Raw genomic sequence first — 17954 nt, 5'->3', positions numbered from 1 at the left:
CAGCAGGCACAGTTACTGACAGCAGGCATAGTTACTAACAGCAGGCAGTCACTGACAGCAGGCACATTACTGACAGCAGGCACAGTCACTGACAGCAGGCACAGTTACTGACAGCAGACACATTACTAACAGCAGGTACAATCACTGACAGCAGGCATAGTTACTGACAGCAGGCACAGTCACTGACAGCAGGCACATTACTGACAGCAGGCACAGTCACTGACAGCAGGCACAGTTACTGACAGCAGGCACAGTCACTGACAGCAGGCACATTACTGACAGCAGGCACAGTCACTGACAACAGGCACATTACTGACAGCAGGCACAGTTACTGACAGCAGGCACATTACTGACAGCAGGCATAGTTACTGACAGCAGGCACATTACTGACAGCAGGCACAATCACTGACAGCAGGCATAGTTACTGACAGCAGGCACAGTCACTGACAGCAGGCACATTACTGACAGCAGGCACAGTCACTGACAGCAGGCACAGTTACTGACAGCAGGCACAGTCACTGACAGCAGGCACATTACTGACAGCAGGCACAGTTACTGACAGCAGGCACATTACTAACAGCAGGCACATTACTAACAGCAGGCACAGTTACTGACACAGCACAGGAGTGGAGCACAGACCTTGGCCAGCACTATCCGCCCAGTCAGTCTGGTTCCATCGGCTCCACCAATCAGCGCACAGGCGAGTCATAGTAACAAGAACCTTCCAACCAATCAGGTTACCGCTCCGCTCACCCCTTTTGTGAATGAAGTCGCAGAAGTGCGGGGGTGGTGAAGGCAGGGTTGCTAGGCGACGGGACCTTATCGTCCAATAGGAACCTTTGAACGAACAAAACCGTTGAAAGAGTGACGAGGGAAAAGAAAATGTGGTCGCCATGACTACAGACATCCAATCAGAAGCCCAAAGTGCCATAAAAGGCGGGACATGGTGACTGATTGTAGAATAAGCCAATGAAAGCAATGGATTTTAGGTCCAATAAGAAAGAAGAACCTCGAGAAAGAGGCGGGTGTTAGAAAACTGACGTTGAATCCAGCATATGGGATGCCGGGATGTAGGCGGGGTGGGCGTGGCTCCAGGCTGACAGGATTCTTGTTCTTACACACGGTGTGCGGTCGCGGCTCTTCCGGGTCCCGGTCTGGTAGCGCAGTAGCACGCAGTGCCTGGACATGGCCCCACAGACGCTGCCCGTGCTCTGCGACGGCTTTTTCTGGTCTCTGGGTGTGATAGCCGCCTCCTGGTGGGGTGTGAGGGCCGCATGGCTCCTGCTGAGAGGCGCTCGGGTCTGGGTGCTGGGGAGTGGAGCGCAGGTGGGCCCGAGGACCGGGCAATGGGCAGGTGAGTGTCTCCCCGAGGCCAGAGCCGGAAGTGTTGCTTCATCATCGGCTGTAATCACTGTCAATCACTGAGGAGGAAAAACAACACACCAGAGGACCGGGGGAGAGTTGGGGAACACAAGGGGAGGTGGGAAAGGGGGAAGGAAGGCAGGACCGGGGGAGAGTTGGGGAACACAAGGGGAGGTGGGAGAGTTGGGAAACACAAGGGGGTGGGGGGAGGTGGAGAAGGAAGGCAGGACCCGGGAGAGGGGGAAATATGAGGGGGGTGGGAAAGGGAAATGGGGGAAGGCAGGAAAGGGGGAAACATGGGGGAAGGAAGGCAGGAGTGGGAGAGGGGGGAAACACCTGGGGAAAGGGAGGTGAGAAACTGGGGGAGGGGACGGTAAGGAAGGCAGGACCAGGGGGAGAGGGGGAAAACGGGGCGAAGGGAGGTGGGAGAGGGGGAAAAGCTGGAGCAGGCAGGCAGGACCGGGGAGGGGGGGGGGATGGGAAGGCAGGCAGCATCGGGGAGAGGGGGGGGGGGACAGGGGAAGGTAGAGCAGGACCGGGGAGAGGGGGTGGTGGACAGGGGAAGGCAGGCAGGACCGGGGAGAAGGGGGAGGGTGGACAGGGGAAGGCAGGCAGGACCGGGGTGAGGGGGAGGCAGGCAGGACTGGGGAGAGGAGTAGGGGACAGGGGAAGGCAGGACTGGGGAGAGGAGTAGGGGACAGGGGAAGGCAGGAGTGGGGAGAGGGGGGGGACAGGGGAAGGCAGGCAGGACCGGGGAGAGGGGGGGGTGGACAGGGGAAGGCAGGCAGGACTGGGGAGAAGAGGAGGGGACAGGGGAAGGCAGGACCGGGGAGAGGGGGGGGGGTGGACAGGGGAAGGCAGGCAGGACCGGGGAGAGTGGACAGGGGAAGGCAGGCAGGAGAGGGGGGGGTGTGGACAGGGGAAGGCAGGCAGGAGAGGGGGGGGTGTGGACAGGGGAAGGCAGGCAGGACCGGGGAGAGGGGGGGGGGCAGGGGAAGGCAGGCAGGACCAGGGGGTGGTGGGACAGGGGAAGGCAGGCAGGACAGGGGAAGGAAGGCAGGACCGGGAAGAGGGGGGGGGACAGGGGAAGGCAGGCAGGACCAGGGGGGGGAGGGACAGGAGAAGGCAGGCAGGACCAGGGAGAGGGGGTGGGGGACAGGGAAGGCAGGACCGGGGAGAGGGAGGGGGGGACGGGAAGGCTGGCAGGAGAGGGGGGGACAGGAGGGAAGGCAGGCAGGACTCGGGGAGGGGGGGGACAAGCTGGACCGGGGGGTGGGGGGGGGCAGGGGAAGGCTGGACCGGAGAGAGGGGGGGGGGGGACAGGGGAAGGCAGGCTGGACCGGGGAGAGGGAGGGGGAGACGGGAAGGCAGGAAGGACCCGGGGAGGGGGGGGACGACAGGGGAAGACAGGCAGGACGGGTAGGGGGGGGACAGGGGAAGGCAGGCAGGACTGGGGAGAGGGGGGGGTGGACAGGGGAAGGCAGGCAGGACCAGGGTGAGGGGGGGGCAGGGGAAGGCAGACAGGACTGGGGAGAGGAGGAGGGGACAGGGGAAGGCAGGAGTGGGGAGACGGGGGGGGACAGGGGAAGGCAGGCAGGACCAGGGGGGGGAGGGACAGGGGAAGGCCGGCAGGACCGGGGGGGGTGGGACAGGGGAAGGCAGGCAGGACTGGGGAGAGGAGGAGGGGACAGGGGAAGGCAGGCAGGACCGGCGAGAGGGAGGGGGGGACGGGAGGGAAGGCAGGCAGGACCTGGGGAGGGGGGGGGGGCAGACAGGACTGAGGAGAGGAGGAGGGGACAGGGGAAGGCAGGACCGGGGAGAGGGGGGGGGCGGACAGGGGAAGGCAGGCAGGACCAGGGGGGGGAGGGACAGGGGAAGGCAGGCAGGACCAGGGAGAGGGAGGGGGAGACGGGAAGGCAGGAAGGACCCGGGGAGGGGGGGGACAACAGGGGAAGGCAGGCAGGACCGGGGGGGGACAGGGGAAGGCTGGACCAGAGAGAGGGGGGGAACAGGGGAAGGCAGGCAGGACCGGGGAGAGGGAGGGGGAGACGGGAAGGCAGGAAGGACCCGGGGAGGGGGGGGACAACAGGGGAAGGCAGGCAGGACCGGGGGGGACAGGGGAAGGCTGGACCAGAGAGAGGGGGGGAACAGGGGAAGGCAAGCAGGACAGGGGAGAGGGAGGGGGACAGGGAAGGCAGGCAGGACTGGGGGGAGGGGGGGACGGGAAGGCAGGCAGGACCCGGGGAGGGGGGACGACGACAGGGGAAGACAGGCAGGACAGGGGAAGACAGGCAGGACTGGGGGAGGGGGAGAACAGGGTCAGGCAGGCTGGACCGGGGGGGGGGGGGGGGACAGGGGAGGGCTGCACCGGAGAGAGGGGGGAACAGGGTAAGGCAGGCGGGACCGGGGGGGGGGGACGACAGGATAAGGCAGGCGGGACCAGGGAGAGGTGGGGGGAACAGGGTAAGGCAGGCGGGACCAGGGAGAGGTGGGGGGGACAGAGGAAGGCAGGTAGGACCGGGGGGATACAGGGAAAGGCAGGCAGGACCGGGGAGAGGGAGGGGGGATACAGGCGAAGGCAGGCAGGACCGGGGAGAGGGAGGGGAGATACAGGGGAAGGCAGGCGGGACCGGAGGGGGGGGGACAGGATAAGGCAGGCGGGAACGGGGAGAGGTGGGGGGACAGAGGAAGGCAGGTAGGATCGAGGAGAGGGAGGGGGGAAACAGGGGAAGGCAGGCAGGACCGGGGAGAGGGAGGGGGGATACAGGGGAAGGCAGGCAGGACCGGGGGGATACAGGGAAAGGCAGGCAGGACCGGGAGAGGGAGGGGGGATACAGGCGAAGGCAGGCAGGACCGGGGAGAGGGAGGGGGGATACAGGGGAAGGCAGGCAGGACCGGGGGGATACAGGGGAAGGCAGGCAGGACCGGGGGGATACAGGGAAAGGCAGGCAGGACCGGGGAGAGGGAGGGGGGATACAGGCGAAGGCAGACAGGAGGGGGGATACAGGGGAAGGCAGGCAGGACCGGGGAGAGGGGGGGGGGATACAGGGGAAGGCAGGCAGGACCGGGGAGAGGGGGGGGGGATACAGGGGAAGGCAGGCAGTACCGGGGAGAGGGGGGGATACAGGGGAAGGCAGGCAGGACCGGGGAGAGGGGGGGGGGCGTGATACAGGGGAAGGCAGGCAGGACCGGGGAGAGGGGGGGATACAGGGGAAGGCAGGCAGGACCGGGGAGAGGGGGGATACAGGGGAAGGCAGGCAGGGCCGGGGAGAGAGGGGGGGGGGGGGGGACAGGAAGGCAGGCAGGACCGGGGAGAGTGGGGGGGATACAGGGGAAGGCAGGCAGGGCCGGGGAGAGGGGGGGGGGACAGGAAGGCAGGCAGGACTGGGGAGAGTGGGGGGGATACAGGGGAAGGCAGGCAGGGCCGGGGAGAGGGGGGGGGACAGGAAGGCAGGCAGGACCGGGGAGAGTGGGGGGGATACAGGGGAAGGCAGGCAGGACCAGGGAGAGTGGGGGGGGATGCAGGGGAAGGCAGGCAGGACCGGGGAGAGGGGGGGATATAGGGGAAGGCAGGTTGGACCGGAGAGAGGGGGGGATATAGGGGAAGGCAGGTTGGACCGGGGAGAGGGGGGGGGATACAGGGGAAGGCAGGCAGGGCCGGGGAGAGGGAGGGGGCGAACGCGAAGGCAGGCAGGACCGAAGAGGGGGGAAACGGGTAGGCAGGACCGGAGAGGGGGGAAGACGGGCAGGACCGGGAAGGGGAACAGAGGAAGGCAGGCAGGACCGGGGGGTGAAACAGGGGAAGGCAGGTAGGATCGGGGAGAGGGGGGGGGTTCAGGGGAAGGCAGGCAGGACCGGGGAGAGGGGGGGGGGGGGGACAGGGGAAGGCAGGCAGGACCGGGGAGAGGGAGGGGGGACAGGGAAAGGCAGGCAGGACCAGGGAGAGTGAGGGGGGGGAATAGGGGAAGGCTGGCAGGACCGGGGAGGGGGGGAATAGGGGAAGGCGGGGAGGGGGGGGGCAGGGGAAGGCAGGCGGGACCGAGGAGAGGGAGGGGGGGGGAACAGGGGAAGGCAGGCGGGACCGGGAGGGGGGGAACAGGGGAAGGCAGGCAGGACCGGGGAGAAGGGGGGGTGGGACAGGGGAAGGCAGGCGGGACCGGGGAGAGGGAGGGGGGGAACAGGGGAAGGCAGGCGGGACCGGGGAGAGGGAGGGGGGGAACAGGGGAAGGCAGGCAGGACCGGGGAGAAGGGGGGGTGGGACAGGGGAAGGCAGGCAGGACCGGGGAGAAGGGGGGGGGGAACAGGGGAAGGCAGGCAGGACCGGGGAGAAGGGGGGGTGGGACAGGGGAAGGCAGGCAGGACCGGGGAGAAGGGGGGGGTGGGACAGGGGAAGGCAGGCAGGACCGGGGAGAAGGGGGGGTGGGACAGGGGAAGGCAGGCAGGACCGGGGAGAAGGGGGGGTGGGACAGGGGAAGGCAGGCAGGACCGGGGAGAAAGGGGGGGACAGGGGAAGGCAGGCAGGACCGGGGAGAAAGGGGGGACAGGGGAAGGCAGGCAGGACCGGGGAGAAGGGGGGACAGGGGAAGGCAGGCTGGACCGGGGAGAGGGAGGGGGGAAACAGGGGAAGGCAGGCTGGACCAGGGAGGGGGGGAACGGGAAGGCAGGCAGGACCGGGGAGAGGGGGGGGGACAGGGGTAGGCAGGCAGGAGAGGGGAGGGAAACTGGGGGGAAGGGAGGTGACAAGGGGGGGAAACTTCAGGGAAGGGAGGTGACAAGGGGGGGGACTAGGGGCAAGGGAGGTGACGGGGGGGGGGGAACTAGGGGGAAGGGAGGTGAGAGAGGGGTGGGAAAACTTGGGGGGAAGGGAGGTGAGAGAGGGGTGGGAAAACTTGGGGGGAAGGGAGGTGAGAGGGGGGTGGGAAAACTGGGGGGAAGAGAGGGGTGGGAAAACTGGGGGGAAGGGAGGCGAGAGAGGGGGGAAACTGGGGGGAAGGGAGGCGAGAGAGGGGGGAAACTGGGGGGAAGGAGGTGAGAGAGGGGGGGAAACTGGGGGGGAAGGGTGGTGGGGGAGGGAAGGCTGGACCGGGTGAGAGAGGGGGGGAAACTGGGGGGAAGGGTGGTGGGGGAGGGGAGGCAGGACCGGGTGAGAGGGGGAAATAAAGGGGGAAGGGAGATGGTAGAGGGGGAAGGAAGGCAGGACCGGGGAGAGGGGGAAACATGGGGGGGGAGGGAGACAGGACCGGGAAGACTGAGAGGGAGAAACCTGGCGGGGCGGGGGGAGAGGGGGAAATACAGGGGGAAGAGAGGTGATAGAGGGGGAAGGAAGGAAGGCTGGACCGGGGAGAGGGGGAAACATGGGGGGGGCAGGACCGGGGAGAGGGGGAAACATGGGTGGGGGGAGGCAGGACGGGGGAGAGGGGGAAACATCGGGAGGGGAGGCAGGACCGGGGAGAGGGGGAAACATGGGGAGGGGAGGCAGGACCGGGGAGAGGGGGAAACATGGGGGGGGGGGGCAGGACCGGGGAGAGGGGGGAAACATGGGGGGGGGAGAGGCAGGGCCGGGGAGACTGAGGGAGAGGAGAAAACCTGGTGGGGCCGAGGGAGAGGAGGAAACATGGTGGGGCCGGGGGAGAGGGAAAAAAACGGGGGGGGGGAGAGGGGAAAATGGGGGAAGGGAGGTGGGAGAGGGGGAAACGGGGAAGGAAGGCAGGACTGGGGGAGAGGGGGAAACGGTGAGAGGGAGGGGGAAAAAATGGGGGGGGGGTGGGGGAGAGGGGGAAAAATGGGAGCGAGGAGAGGGGGGAAACACAGGAGGGAGGATAGTGTGTGAGGTGGAAACATGGAGAAAGGGAGGATCGGGGGTGAGAGGACTGCAGGTGAGAGAGAAACGTGGGGGGAGGGAGGAGAGGGGAAAACACGGGGGAGAGCGGAAAGGGGGAAACACTGCGGAGGGAGGATCGGGTGTGAGGGGAAACATGGGAGGAGAGAAGACCTGGTGGGAGACAAAACACGGGGGGGGGGGACGGGGTGGGAGGACCTGGGGGGGGTAAGGGAAACATGGTGGGGGGGGAGGGAAATACAGGGGCTGGGAGGACCTGGTGGGGGGGAGGGAAACACGGGAGGTCGGAGGACCAAGGGAGAGAGAGGTAAACATGGTGGGGAGAGGGAAACGGGGGGGAGGTAAACATGGTGGGGAGAGGGAAACATGGGGGGGGAGGTAAACATGGTGGGGAGAGGGAAACATGGGGGGGAGAGAGGACCGGGAGGAGGGAGAGAGGACCGGGAGGAGGGAGAGAGGACCGGGAGGAGGGAGAGAGGACCGGGAGGAGGGAGAGAGGACCGGGAGGAGGGACGGAGGACCGGGAGGAGGGACGGAGGACCGGGGGGAGAGAGGGAAACACGGCAGTGACTGCGGAGGAGACTGGGTAATATAGGTGCCATCACATTGCACTGGGTTATGAGCTTTGTGGCCGTAAACCATACCCACCTGCCGGGGTCGTGCTGTTAACACAGGGGACCCTTGCACTATGGCTACATATAGTCTTTTTCATTGCCCTCAAGCTTCAGCTAAAGTCCAAAGAAATGCTGTTGCACTGCACACAACCAGTCAGTAATGCTACAGAACGTCTCTGGTCTGAGACGCCATCTAAAAGCTGGTGAAGATTTCACCTATAATTTACGCTAATTTTCTGGTGTAAATAGTAGTAAATCTGTGGCACACGGTTGACCAACTTCCTTCCATCATTTAGAAAGTGACAGGGCCATCGCAAAACTGGAAAGACAGACAATTATTATTCAAATACAGATTGCACAAATTATTACATTCTGCCTTACCAGGAGTGATATAATTCCCTCCCAAAGTCCCTGCAATAGTTAGAAGAGGGGAGGAAGTGATCTGCTTTGACTACAGAGGGAAGTAGGGAGGCATTTCTGTAAATTCTTGATGGAAATATGTGCTGTTGTGTGGCTATGGGAGAGGGGGAGGAGGAGCTCCGCGGTGACTGATGGGGGAGGAGGAGCTCCGCGGTGACTGATGGGGGAGGAGGAGCTCCGCGGTGACATGAGCAAGGCCCCTCATTACTGCAGACTATGGGTACAGGAGGAGGATCAGACTGATGACATGTGATATAAGCGAGGTCTCCTCATTACTGCAGACTATGGGTACAGGAGGAGGATCAGACTGATGACATGTGATATAAGCGAGGTCTCCTCATTACTGCAGACTATGGGTACAGGAGGGGGATCAGACTGATGACCTATGATATAAGCGAGGTCTCCTCATTACTGCAGACTATGGGTACAGGAGGGGGATCAGACTGATGACCTGTGATATAAGCGAGGTCTCCTCATTACTGCAGACTATGGGTACAGGAGGACGATCAGACTGATGACCTGTGATATAAGCGAGGTCTCCTCATTACTGCAGACTATGGGTACAGGAGGGGGATCAGACTGATGACCTGTGATATAAGCGAGGTCTCCTCATTACTGCAGACTATGGGGACAGGAGGAGGATCAGACTGATGACCTGTGAGATAAGCGAGGTCTCCTCATTACTGCAGACTATGGGTACAGGAGGGGGATCAGACTGATGACCTGTGATATAAGCGAGGTCTCCTCATTACTGCAGACTATGGGTACAGGAGGGGGATCAGACTGATGACCTGTGATATAAGCGAGGTCTCCTCATTACTTCAGACTATGGGTACAGGGGGAGGATCAGACTGATGACCTGTGATATAAGCGAGGTCTCCTCATTACTGCAGACTATGGGTACAGGAGGGGGATCAGACTGATGACCTGTGATATAAGCGAGGCCTCATTACTGCAGACTATGGGTACAGGGGGAGGATCAGACTGATGACCTGTGATATAAGCGAGGTCTCCTCATTACTGCAGACTATGGGTACAGGAGGAGGATCAGACTGATGACCTGTGATATAAGCGAGGCCTCCTCATTACTGCAGACTATGGGTACAGGGGGAGGATCAGACTGATGACCTGTGATATAAGCGAGGTCTCCTCATTACTGCAGACTATGGGTACAGGAGGAGGATCAGACTGATGACCTGTGATATAAGCGAGGTCTCCTCATTACTGCAGACTATGGGTACAGGAGGGGGATCAGACTGATGAGCTGTGGGGCACAGGAGGAGGATCAGACTGATGACCTGTGATATAAGCGAGGTCTCCTCATTACTGCAGACTATGGGTACAGGAGGAGGATCAGACTGATGACCTGTGATATAAGCGAGGTCTCCTCATTACTGCAGACTATGGGTACAGGAGGGGGATCAGACTGATGACCTGTGATATAAGCGAGGCCTCCTCATTACTGCAGACTATGGGTACAGGAGGAGGATCAGACTGATGACCTGTGATATAAGCGAGGTCTCCTCATTACTGCAGACTATGGGTACAGGAGGAGGATCAGACTGATGACCTGTGATATAAGCGAGGTCTCCTTATTACTGCAGACTATGGGGACAGGAGGAGGATCAGACTGATGACCTGTGATATAAGCGAGGTCTCCTCATTACTGCAGACTATAGGTACAGGAGGGGGATCAGACTGATGAGCTGTGATATAAGCGAGGTCTCCTCATTAATGCAGACTATGGGTACAGGAGGGGGATCAGACTGATGAGCTGTGATATAAGCGAGGTCTCCTCATTACTGCAGACTATGGGCACAGGAGGAGGATCAGACTGATGACCTGTGATATAAGCGAGGCCTCCTCATTACTGCAGACTATGGGTACAGGAGGAGGATCAGACTGATGACCTGTGATATAAGCGAGGTCTCATTACTGCAGACTATGGGTACAGGAGGAGGATCAGACTGATGACCTGTGATATAAGCGAGGTCTCCTCATTACTGCAGACTATGGGTACAGGAGGGGGATCAGACTGATGACCTGTGATATAAGCGAGGTCTCCTCATTACTGCAGACTATGGGTACAGGAGGAGGATCAGACTGATGACCTGTGATTTAAGCGAGGTCTCCTCATTACTGCAGACTATGGGTACAGGAGGGGGATCAGACTGATGACCTGTGATATAAGCGAGGTCTCCTCATTACTGCAGACTATGGGTACAGGAGGGGGATCAGACTGATGACCTGTGATATAAGCGAGGTCTCCTCATTACTGCAGACTATGGGTACAGGAGGGGGATCAGACTGATGAGCTGTGGGGCACAGGAGGAGGATCAGACTGATGACCTGTGATATAAGCGAGGCCTCCTCATTACTGCAGACTATGGGTACAGGAGGACGATCAGACTGATGACCTGTGATATAAGCGAGGTCTCCTCATTACTGCAGACTATGGGTACAGGAGGGGGATCAGACTGATGACCTGTGATATAAGCGAGGCCTCCTCATTACTGCAGACTATGGGTACAGGAGGAGGATCAGACTGATGACCTGTGATATAAGCGAGGTCTCCTCATTACTGCAGACTATGGGTACAGGAGGAGGATCAGACTGATGACCTGTGATATAAGCGAGGTCTCCTCATTACTGCAGACTATGGGTACAGGGGGAGGATCAGACTGATGACCTGTGATATAAGCGAGGTCTCCTCATTACTGCAGACTATGGGTACAGGAGGGGGATCAGACTGATGACCTGTGATATAAGCGAGGTCTCCTCATTACTTCAGACTATGGGTACAGGGGGAGGATCAGACTGATGACCTGTGATATAAGCGAGGTCTCCTCATTACTGCAGACTATGGGTACAGGAGGGGGATCAGACTGATGACCTGTGATATAAGCGAGGCCTCATTACTGCAGACTATGGGTACAGGGGGAGGATCAGACTGATGACCTGTGATATAAGCGAGGTCTCCTCATTACTGCAGACTATGGGTACAGGAGGAGGATCAGACTGATGACCTGTGATATAAGCGAGGCCTCCTCATTACTGCAGACTATGGGTACAGGGGGAGGATCAGACTGATGACCTGTGATATAAGCGAGGTCTCCTCATTACTGCAGACTATGGGTACAGGAGGAGGATCAGACTGATGACCTGTGATATAAGCGAGGTCTCCTCATTACTGCAGACTATGGGTACAGGAGGAGGATCAGACTGATGACCTGTGATATAAGCGAGGTCTCCTCATTACTGCAGACTATGGGTACAGGAGGAGGATCAGACTGATGACCTGTGATATAAGCGAGGTCTCCTCATTACTGCAGACTATGGGTACAGGAGGGGGATCAGACTGATGACCTGTGATATAAGCGAGGCCTCCTCATTACTGCAGACTATGGGTACAGGAGGAGGATCAGACTGATGACCTGTGATATAAGCGAGGTCTCCTCATTACTGCAGACTATGGGTACAGGAGGAGGATCAGACTGATGACCTGTGATATAAGCGAGGTCTCCTTATTACTGCAGACTATGGGGACAGGAGGAGGATCAGACTGATGACCTGTGATATAAGCGAGGTCTCCTCATTACTGCAGACTATGGGTACAGGAGGGGGATCAGACTGATGAGCTGTGATATAAGCGAGGTCTCCTCATTAATGCAGACTATGGGTACAGGAGGGGGATCAGACTGATGAGCTGTGATATAAGCGAGGTCTCCTCATTACTGCAGACTATGGGCACAGGAGGAGGATCAGACTGATGACCTGTGATATAAGCGAGGCCTCCTCATTACTGCAGACTATGGGTACAGGAGGAGGATCAGACTGATGACCTGTGATATAAGCGAGGTCTCCTCATTACTGCAGACTATGGGTACAGGAGGAGGATCAGACTGATGACCTGTGATATAAGCGAGGTCTCCTCATTACTGCAGACTATGGGTACAGGAGGGGGATCAGACTGATGACCTGTGATATAAGCGAGGTCTCCTCATTACTGCAGACTATGGGTACAGGAGGAGGATCAGACTGATGACCTGTGATTTAAGCGAGGTCTCCTCATTACTGCAGACTATGGGTACAGGAGGGGGATCAGACTGATGACCTGTGATATAAGCGAGGTCTCCTCATTACTGCAGACTATGGGTACAGGAGGGGGATCAGACTGATGACCTGTGATATAAGCGAGGTCTCCTCATTACTGCAGACTATGGGTACAGGAGGGGGATCAGACTGATGAGCTGTGGGGCACAGGAGGAGGATCAGACTGATGACCTGTGATATAAGCGAGGCCTCCTCATTACTGCAGACTATGGGTACAGGAGGACGATCAGACTGATGACCTGTGATATAAGCGAGGTCTCCTCATTACTGCAGACTATGGGTACAGGGGGAGGATCAGACTGATGACCTGTGATATAAGCGAGGTCTCCTCATTACTGCAGACTATGGGTACAGGAGGAGGATCAGACTGATGACCTGTGATATAAGCGAGGCCTCCTCATTACTGCAGACTATGGGTACAGGAGGAGGATCAGACTGATGACCTGTGATATAAGCGAGGTCTCCTCATTACTGCAGACTATGGGTACAGGAGGGGGATCAGACTGATGACCTGTGATATAAGCGAGGCCTCCTCATTACTGCAGACTATGGGTACAGGAGGAGGATCAGACTGATGACCTGTGATATAAGCGAGGTCTCCTCATTACTGCAGACTATGGGTACAGGAGGAGGATCAGACTGATGACCTGTGATATAAGCGAGGTCTCCTTATTACTGCAGACTATGGGGACAGGAGGAGGATCAGACTGATGACCTGTGATATAAGCGAGGTCTCCTCATTACTGCAGACTATGGGTACAGGAGGGGGATCAGACTGATGAGCTGTGATATAAGCGAGGTCTCCTCATTAATGCAGACTATGGGCACAGGAGGAGGATCAGACTGATGACCTGTGATATAAGCGAGGTCTCCTCATTACTGCAGACTATGGGTACAGGGGGAGGATCAGACTGATGACCTGTGATATAAGCGAGGTCTCCTCATTACTGCAGACTATGGGTACAGGGGGAGGATCAGACTGATGACCTGTGATATAAGCGAGGTCTCCTCATTACTGCAGACTATGGGGACAGGAGGGGGATCAGACTGATGACCTGTGATTTAAGCGAGGTCTCCTCATTACTGCACACTATGGGTACAGGAGGGGGATCAGACTGATGACCTGTGATATAAGCGCGGTCTCCTCATTACTTCAGACTATGGGTACAGGAGGAGGATCAGACTGATGACCTGTGATATAAGCGAGGTCTCCTCATTACTGCACACTATGGGTACAGGAGGGGGATCAGACTGATGACCTGTGATATAAGCGAGGCCTCATTACTGCAGACTATGGGTACAGGAGGAGGATCAGACTGATGACATGTGATATAAGCGAGGTCTCCTCATTACTGCAGTCTATGGGTACAGGAGGGGGATCAGACTGATGACCTGTGATATAAGCGAGGCCTCCTCATTACTGCAGACTATGGGTACAGGAGGGGGATCAGACTGATGACCTGTGATATAAGCGAGGCCTCCTCATTACTGCAGACTATGGGTACAGGAGGAGGATCAGACTGATGACCTGTGATATAAGCGAGGTCTCCTCATTACTGCAGACTATGGGTACAGGAGGAGGATCAGACTGATGACCTGTGATATAAGCGAGGTCTCCTCATTACTGCAGACTATGGGTACAGGAGGGGGATCAGACTGATGACCTGTGATATAAGCGAGGTCTCCTCATTACTGCAGACTATGGGTACAGGAGGGGGATCAGACTGATGATCTGTGGGGCACAGGAGGACGATCAGACTGATAACCTGTGATATAAGCGAGGTCTCCTCATTACTGCAGACTATGGGTACAGGAGGGGGATCAGACTGATGAGCTGTGGGGCACAGGAGGACGATCAGACTGATAACCTGTGATATAAGCGAGGTCTCCTCATTACTGCAGACTATGGGTACAGGAGGGGGATCAGACTGATGAGCTGTGGGGCACAGGAGGAGGATCAGACTGATGACCTGTGATATAAGCGAGGTCTCCTCATTACTGCAGACTATGGGTACAGGAGGGGGATCAGACTGATGACCTGTGATATAAGCGCGGTCTCCTCATTACTGCAGACTATGGGTACAGGGGGAGGATCAGACTGATGACCTGTGATATAAGCGAGGTCTCCTCATTACTGCAGACTATGGGTACAGGAGGAGGATCAGACTGATGACCTGTGATATAAGCGAGGTCTCCTCATTACTGCAGACTATGGGTACAGGGGGAGGATCAGACTGATGACCTGTGATATAAGCGAGGTCTCCTCATTACTGCAGACTATGGGTACAGGAGGGGGATCAGACTGATGACCTGTGATATAAGCGAGGTCTCCTCATTACTGCAGACTATGGGTACAGGAGGGGGATCAGACTGATGAGCTGTGGGGCACAGGAGGAGGATCAGACTGATGACCTGTGATATAAGCGAGGCCTCCTCATTACTGCAGACTATGGGTACAGGAGGACGATCAGACTGATGACCTGTGATATAAGCGAGGTCTCCTCATTACTGCAGACTATGGGTACAGGGGGAGGATCATACCGATGACCTGTGATATAAGCGAGGTCTCCTCATTACTGCAGACTATGGGTACAGGAGGAGGATCAGACTGATGACCTGTGATATAAGCGAGGCCTCCTCATTACTGCAGACTATGGGTACAGGAGGAGGATCAGACTGATGACCTGTGATATAAGCGAGGTCTCCTCATTACTGCAGACTATGGGTACAGGAGGGGGATCAGACTGATGACCTGTGATATAAGCGAGGCCTCCTCATTACTGCAGACTATGGGTACAGGAGGAGGATCAGACTGATGACCTGTGATATAAGCGAGGTCTCCTCATTACTGCAGACTATGGGTACAGGAGGAGGATCAGACTGATGACCTGTGATATAAGCGAGGTCTCCTTATTACTGCAGACTATGGGGACAGGAGGAGGATCAGACTGATGACCTGTGATATAAGCGAGGTCTCCTCATTACTGCAGACTATGGGTACAGGAGGGGGATCAGACTGATGAGCTGTGATATAAGCGAGGTCTCCTCATTAATGCAGACTATGGGCACAGGAGGAGGATCAGACTGATGACCTGTGATATAAGCGAGGTCTCCTCATTACTGCAGACTATGGGTACAGGGGGAGGATCAGACTGATGACCTGTGATATAAGCGAGGTCTCCTCATTACTGCAGACTATGGGTACAGGGGGAGGATCAGACTGATGACCTGTGATATAAGCGAGGTCTCCTCATTACTGCAGACTATGGGGACAGGAGGGGGATCAGACTGATGACCTGTGATTTAAGCGAGGTCTCCTCATTACTGCACACTATGGGTACAGGAGGGGGATCAGACTGATGACCTGTGATATAAGCGCGGTCTCCTCATTACTTCAGACTATGGGTACAGGAGGAGGATCAGACTGATGACCTGTGATATAAGCGAGGTCTCCTCATTACTGCACACTATGGGTACAGGAGGGGGATCAGACTGATGACCTGTGATATAAGCGAGGCCTCATTACTGCAGACTATGGGTACAGGAGGAGGATCAGACTGATGACATGTGATATAAGCGAGGTCTCCTCATTACTGCAGTCTATGGGTACAGGAGGGGGATCAGACTGATGACCTGTGATATAAGCGAGGCCTCCTCATTACTGCAGACTATGGGTACAGGAGGGGGATCAGACTGATGACCTGTGATATAAGCGAGGCCTCCTCATTACTGCAGACTATGGGTACAGGAGGAGGATCAGACTGATGACCTGTGATATAAGCGAGGTCTCCTCATTACTGCAGACTATGGGTACAGGAGGAGGATCAGACTGATGACCTGTGATATAAGCGAGGTCTCCTCATTACTGCAGACTATGGGTACAGGAGGGGGATCAGACTGATGACCTGTGATATAAGCGAGGTCTCCTCATTACTGCAGACTATGGGTACAGGAGGGGGATCAGACTGATGATCTGTGGGGCACAGGAGGACGATCAGACTGATAACCTGTGATATAAGCGAGGTCTCCTCATTACTGCAGACTATGGGTACAGGAGGGGGATCAGACTGATGAGCTGTGGGGCACAGGAGGACGATCAGACTGATAACCTGTGATATAAGCGAGGTCTCCTCATTACTGCAGACTATGGGTACAGGAGGGGGATCAGACTGATGAGCTGTGGGGCACAGGAGGAGGATCAGACTGATGACCTGTGATATAAGCGAGGTCTCCTCATTACTGCAGACTATGGGTACAGGAGGGGGATCAGACTGATGACCTGTGATATAAGCGCGGTCTCCTCATTACTGCAGACTATGGGTACAGGGGGAGGATCAGACTGATGACCTGTGATATAAGCGAGGTCTCCTCATTACTGCAGACTATGGGTACAGGAGGAGGATCAGACTGATGACCTGTGATATAAGCGAGGTCTCCTCATTACTGCAGACTATGGGTACAGGGGGAGGATCAGACTGATGACCTGTGATATAAGCGAGGTCTCCTCATTACTGCAGACTATGGGTACAGGAGGAGGATCAGACTGATGACCTGTGATATAAGCGAGGCCTCCTCATTACTGCAGACTATGGGTACAGGAGGAGGATCAGACTGATGACCTGTGATATAAGCGAGGTCTCCTCATTACTGCAGACTATGGGTACAGGAGGGGGATCAGACTGATGACCTGTGATATAAGTGTGGTCTCCTCATTACTGCAGACTATGGGTACAGGAGGGGGATCAGACTGATGACCTGTGATATAAGCGAGGTCTCCTCATTACTGCAGAGTATGGGTACAGGAGGGGGATCAGACTGATGAGCTGTGGGGCACAGGAGGAGGATCAGACTGATGACCTGTGATATAAGCGAGGCCTCCTCATTACTGCAGACTATGGGTACAGGAGGAGGATCAGACTGATGACCTGTGATATAAGCGAGGTCTCCTCATTACTGCAGACTATGGGTACAGGAGAAGGATCAGACTGATGACCTGTGATATAAGCGAGGTCTCCTCATTACTGCTGACTATGGGTACAGGAGGAGGATCAGACTGATGACCTGTGATATAAGCGAGGCCTCCTCATTACTGCAGACTATGGGTACAGGAGGGGGATCAGACTGATGACCTGTGATATAAGCGAGGTCTCCTCATTACTGCAGACTATGGGTACAGGAGGAGGATCAGACTGATGACCTGTGATATAAGCGAGGCCTCCTCATTACTGCAGACTATGGGTACAGGAGGAGGATCAGACTGATGACCTGTGATATAAGCGAGGTCTCCTCATTACTGCAGACTATGGGTACAGGAGGGGGATCAGACTGATGACCTGTGATATAAGTGTGGTCTCCTCATTACTGCAGACTATGGGTACAGGAGGGGGATCAGACTGATGACTTGTGATATAAGCGAGGTCTCCTCATTACTGCAGAGTATGGGTACAGGAGGGGGATCAGACTGATGAGCTGTGGGGCACAGGAGGAGGATCAGACTGATGACCTGTGATATAAGCGAGGCCTCCTCATTACTGCAGACTATGGGTACAGGAGGAGGATCAGACTGATGACCTGTGATATAAGCGAGGTCTCCTCATTACTGCAGA

The 17954-nt window shown here is 57.2% G+C and overlaps 1 protein-coding gene across 1 annotated transcript in view; it reads left to right on the top strand.

Annotated features, from left to right (window-relative positions):
• Nucleotides 1–1061: 1061 nt before the first annotated feature.
• Nucleotides 1062–17954, top strand: part of HSD17B12 (hydroxysteroid 17-beta dehydrogenase 12) — a 116266-nt gene continuing 99373 nt past the window's right edge. Inside the window, exon 1 of the mRNA XM_073658168.1 lies at nucleotides 1062–1354. Coding sequence (XP_073514269.1) covers nucleotides 1186–1354 — 169 coding nt within the window. The 5' untranslated portion in view covers nucleotides 1062–1185. The remainder of the gene's footprint in view (nucleotides 1355–17954) is intronic.

This window comes from Phyllobates terribilis, unplaced genomic scaffold (assembly GCF_046119375.1).
Source record: "Phyllobates terribilis strain yellow unplaced genomic scaffold, ASM4611937v1 Scaffold_13__5_contigs__length_258822181, whole genome shotgun sequence".
Lineage (NCBI taxonomy): Eukaryota > Metazoa > Chordata > Amphibia > Anura > Dendrobatidae > Phyllobates > Phyllobates terribilis.
Note: the sequence above shows the minus strand (reverse complement) of the source record. Positions and strands in the feature narration are given on the sequence as shown.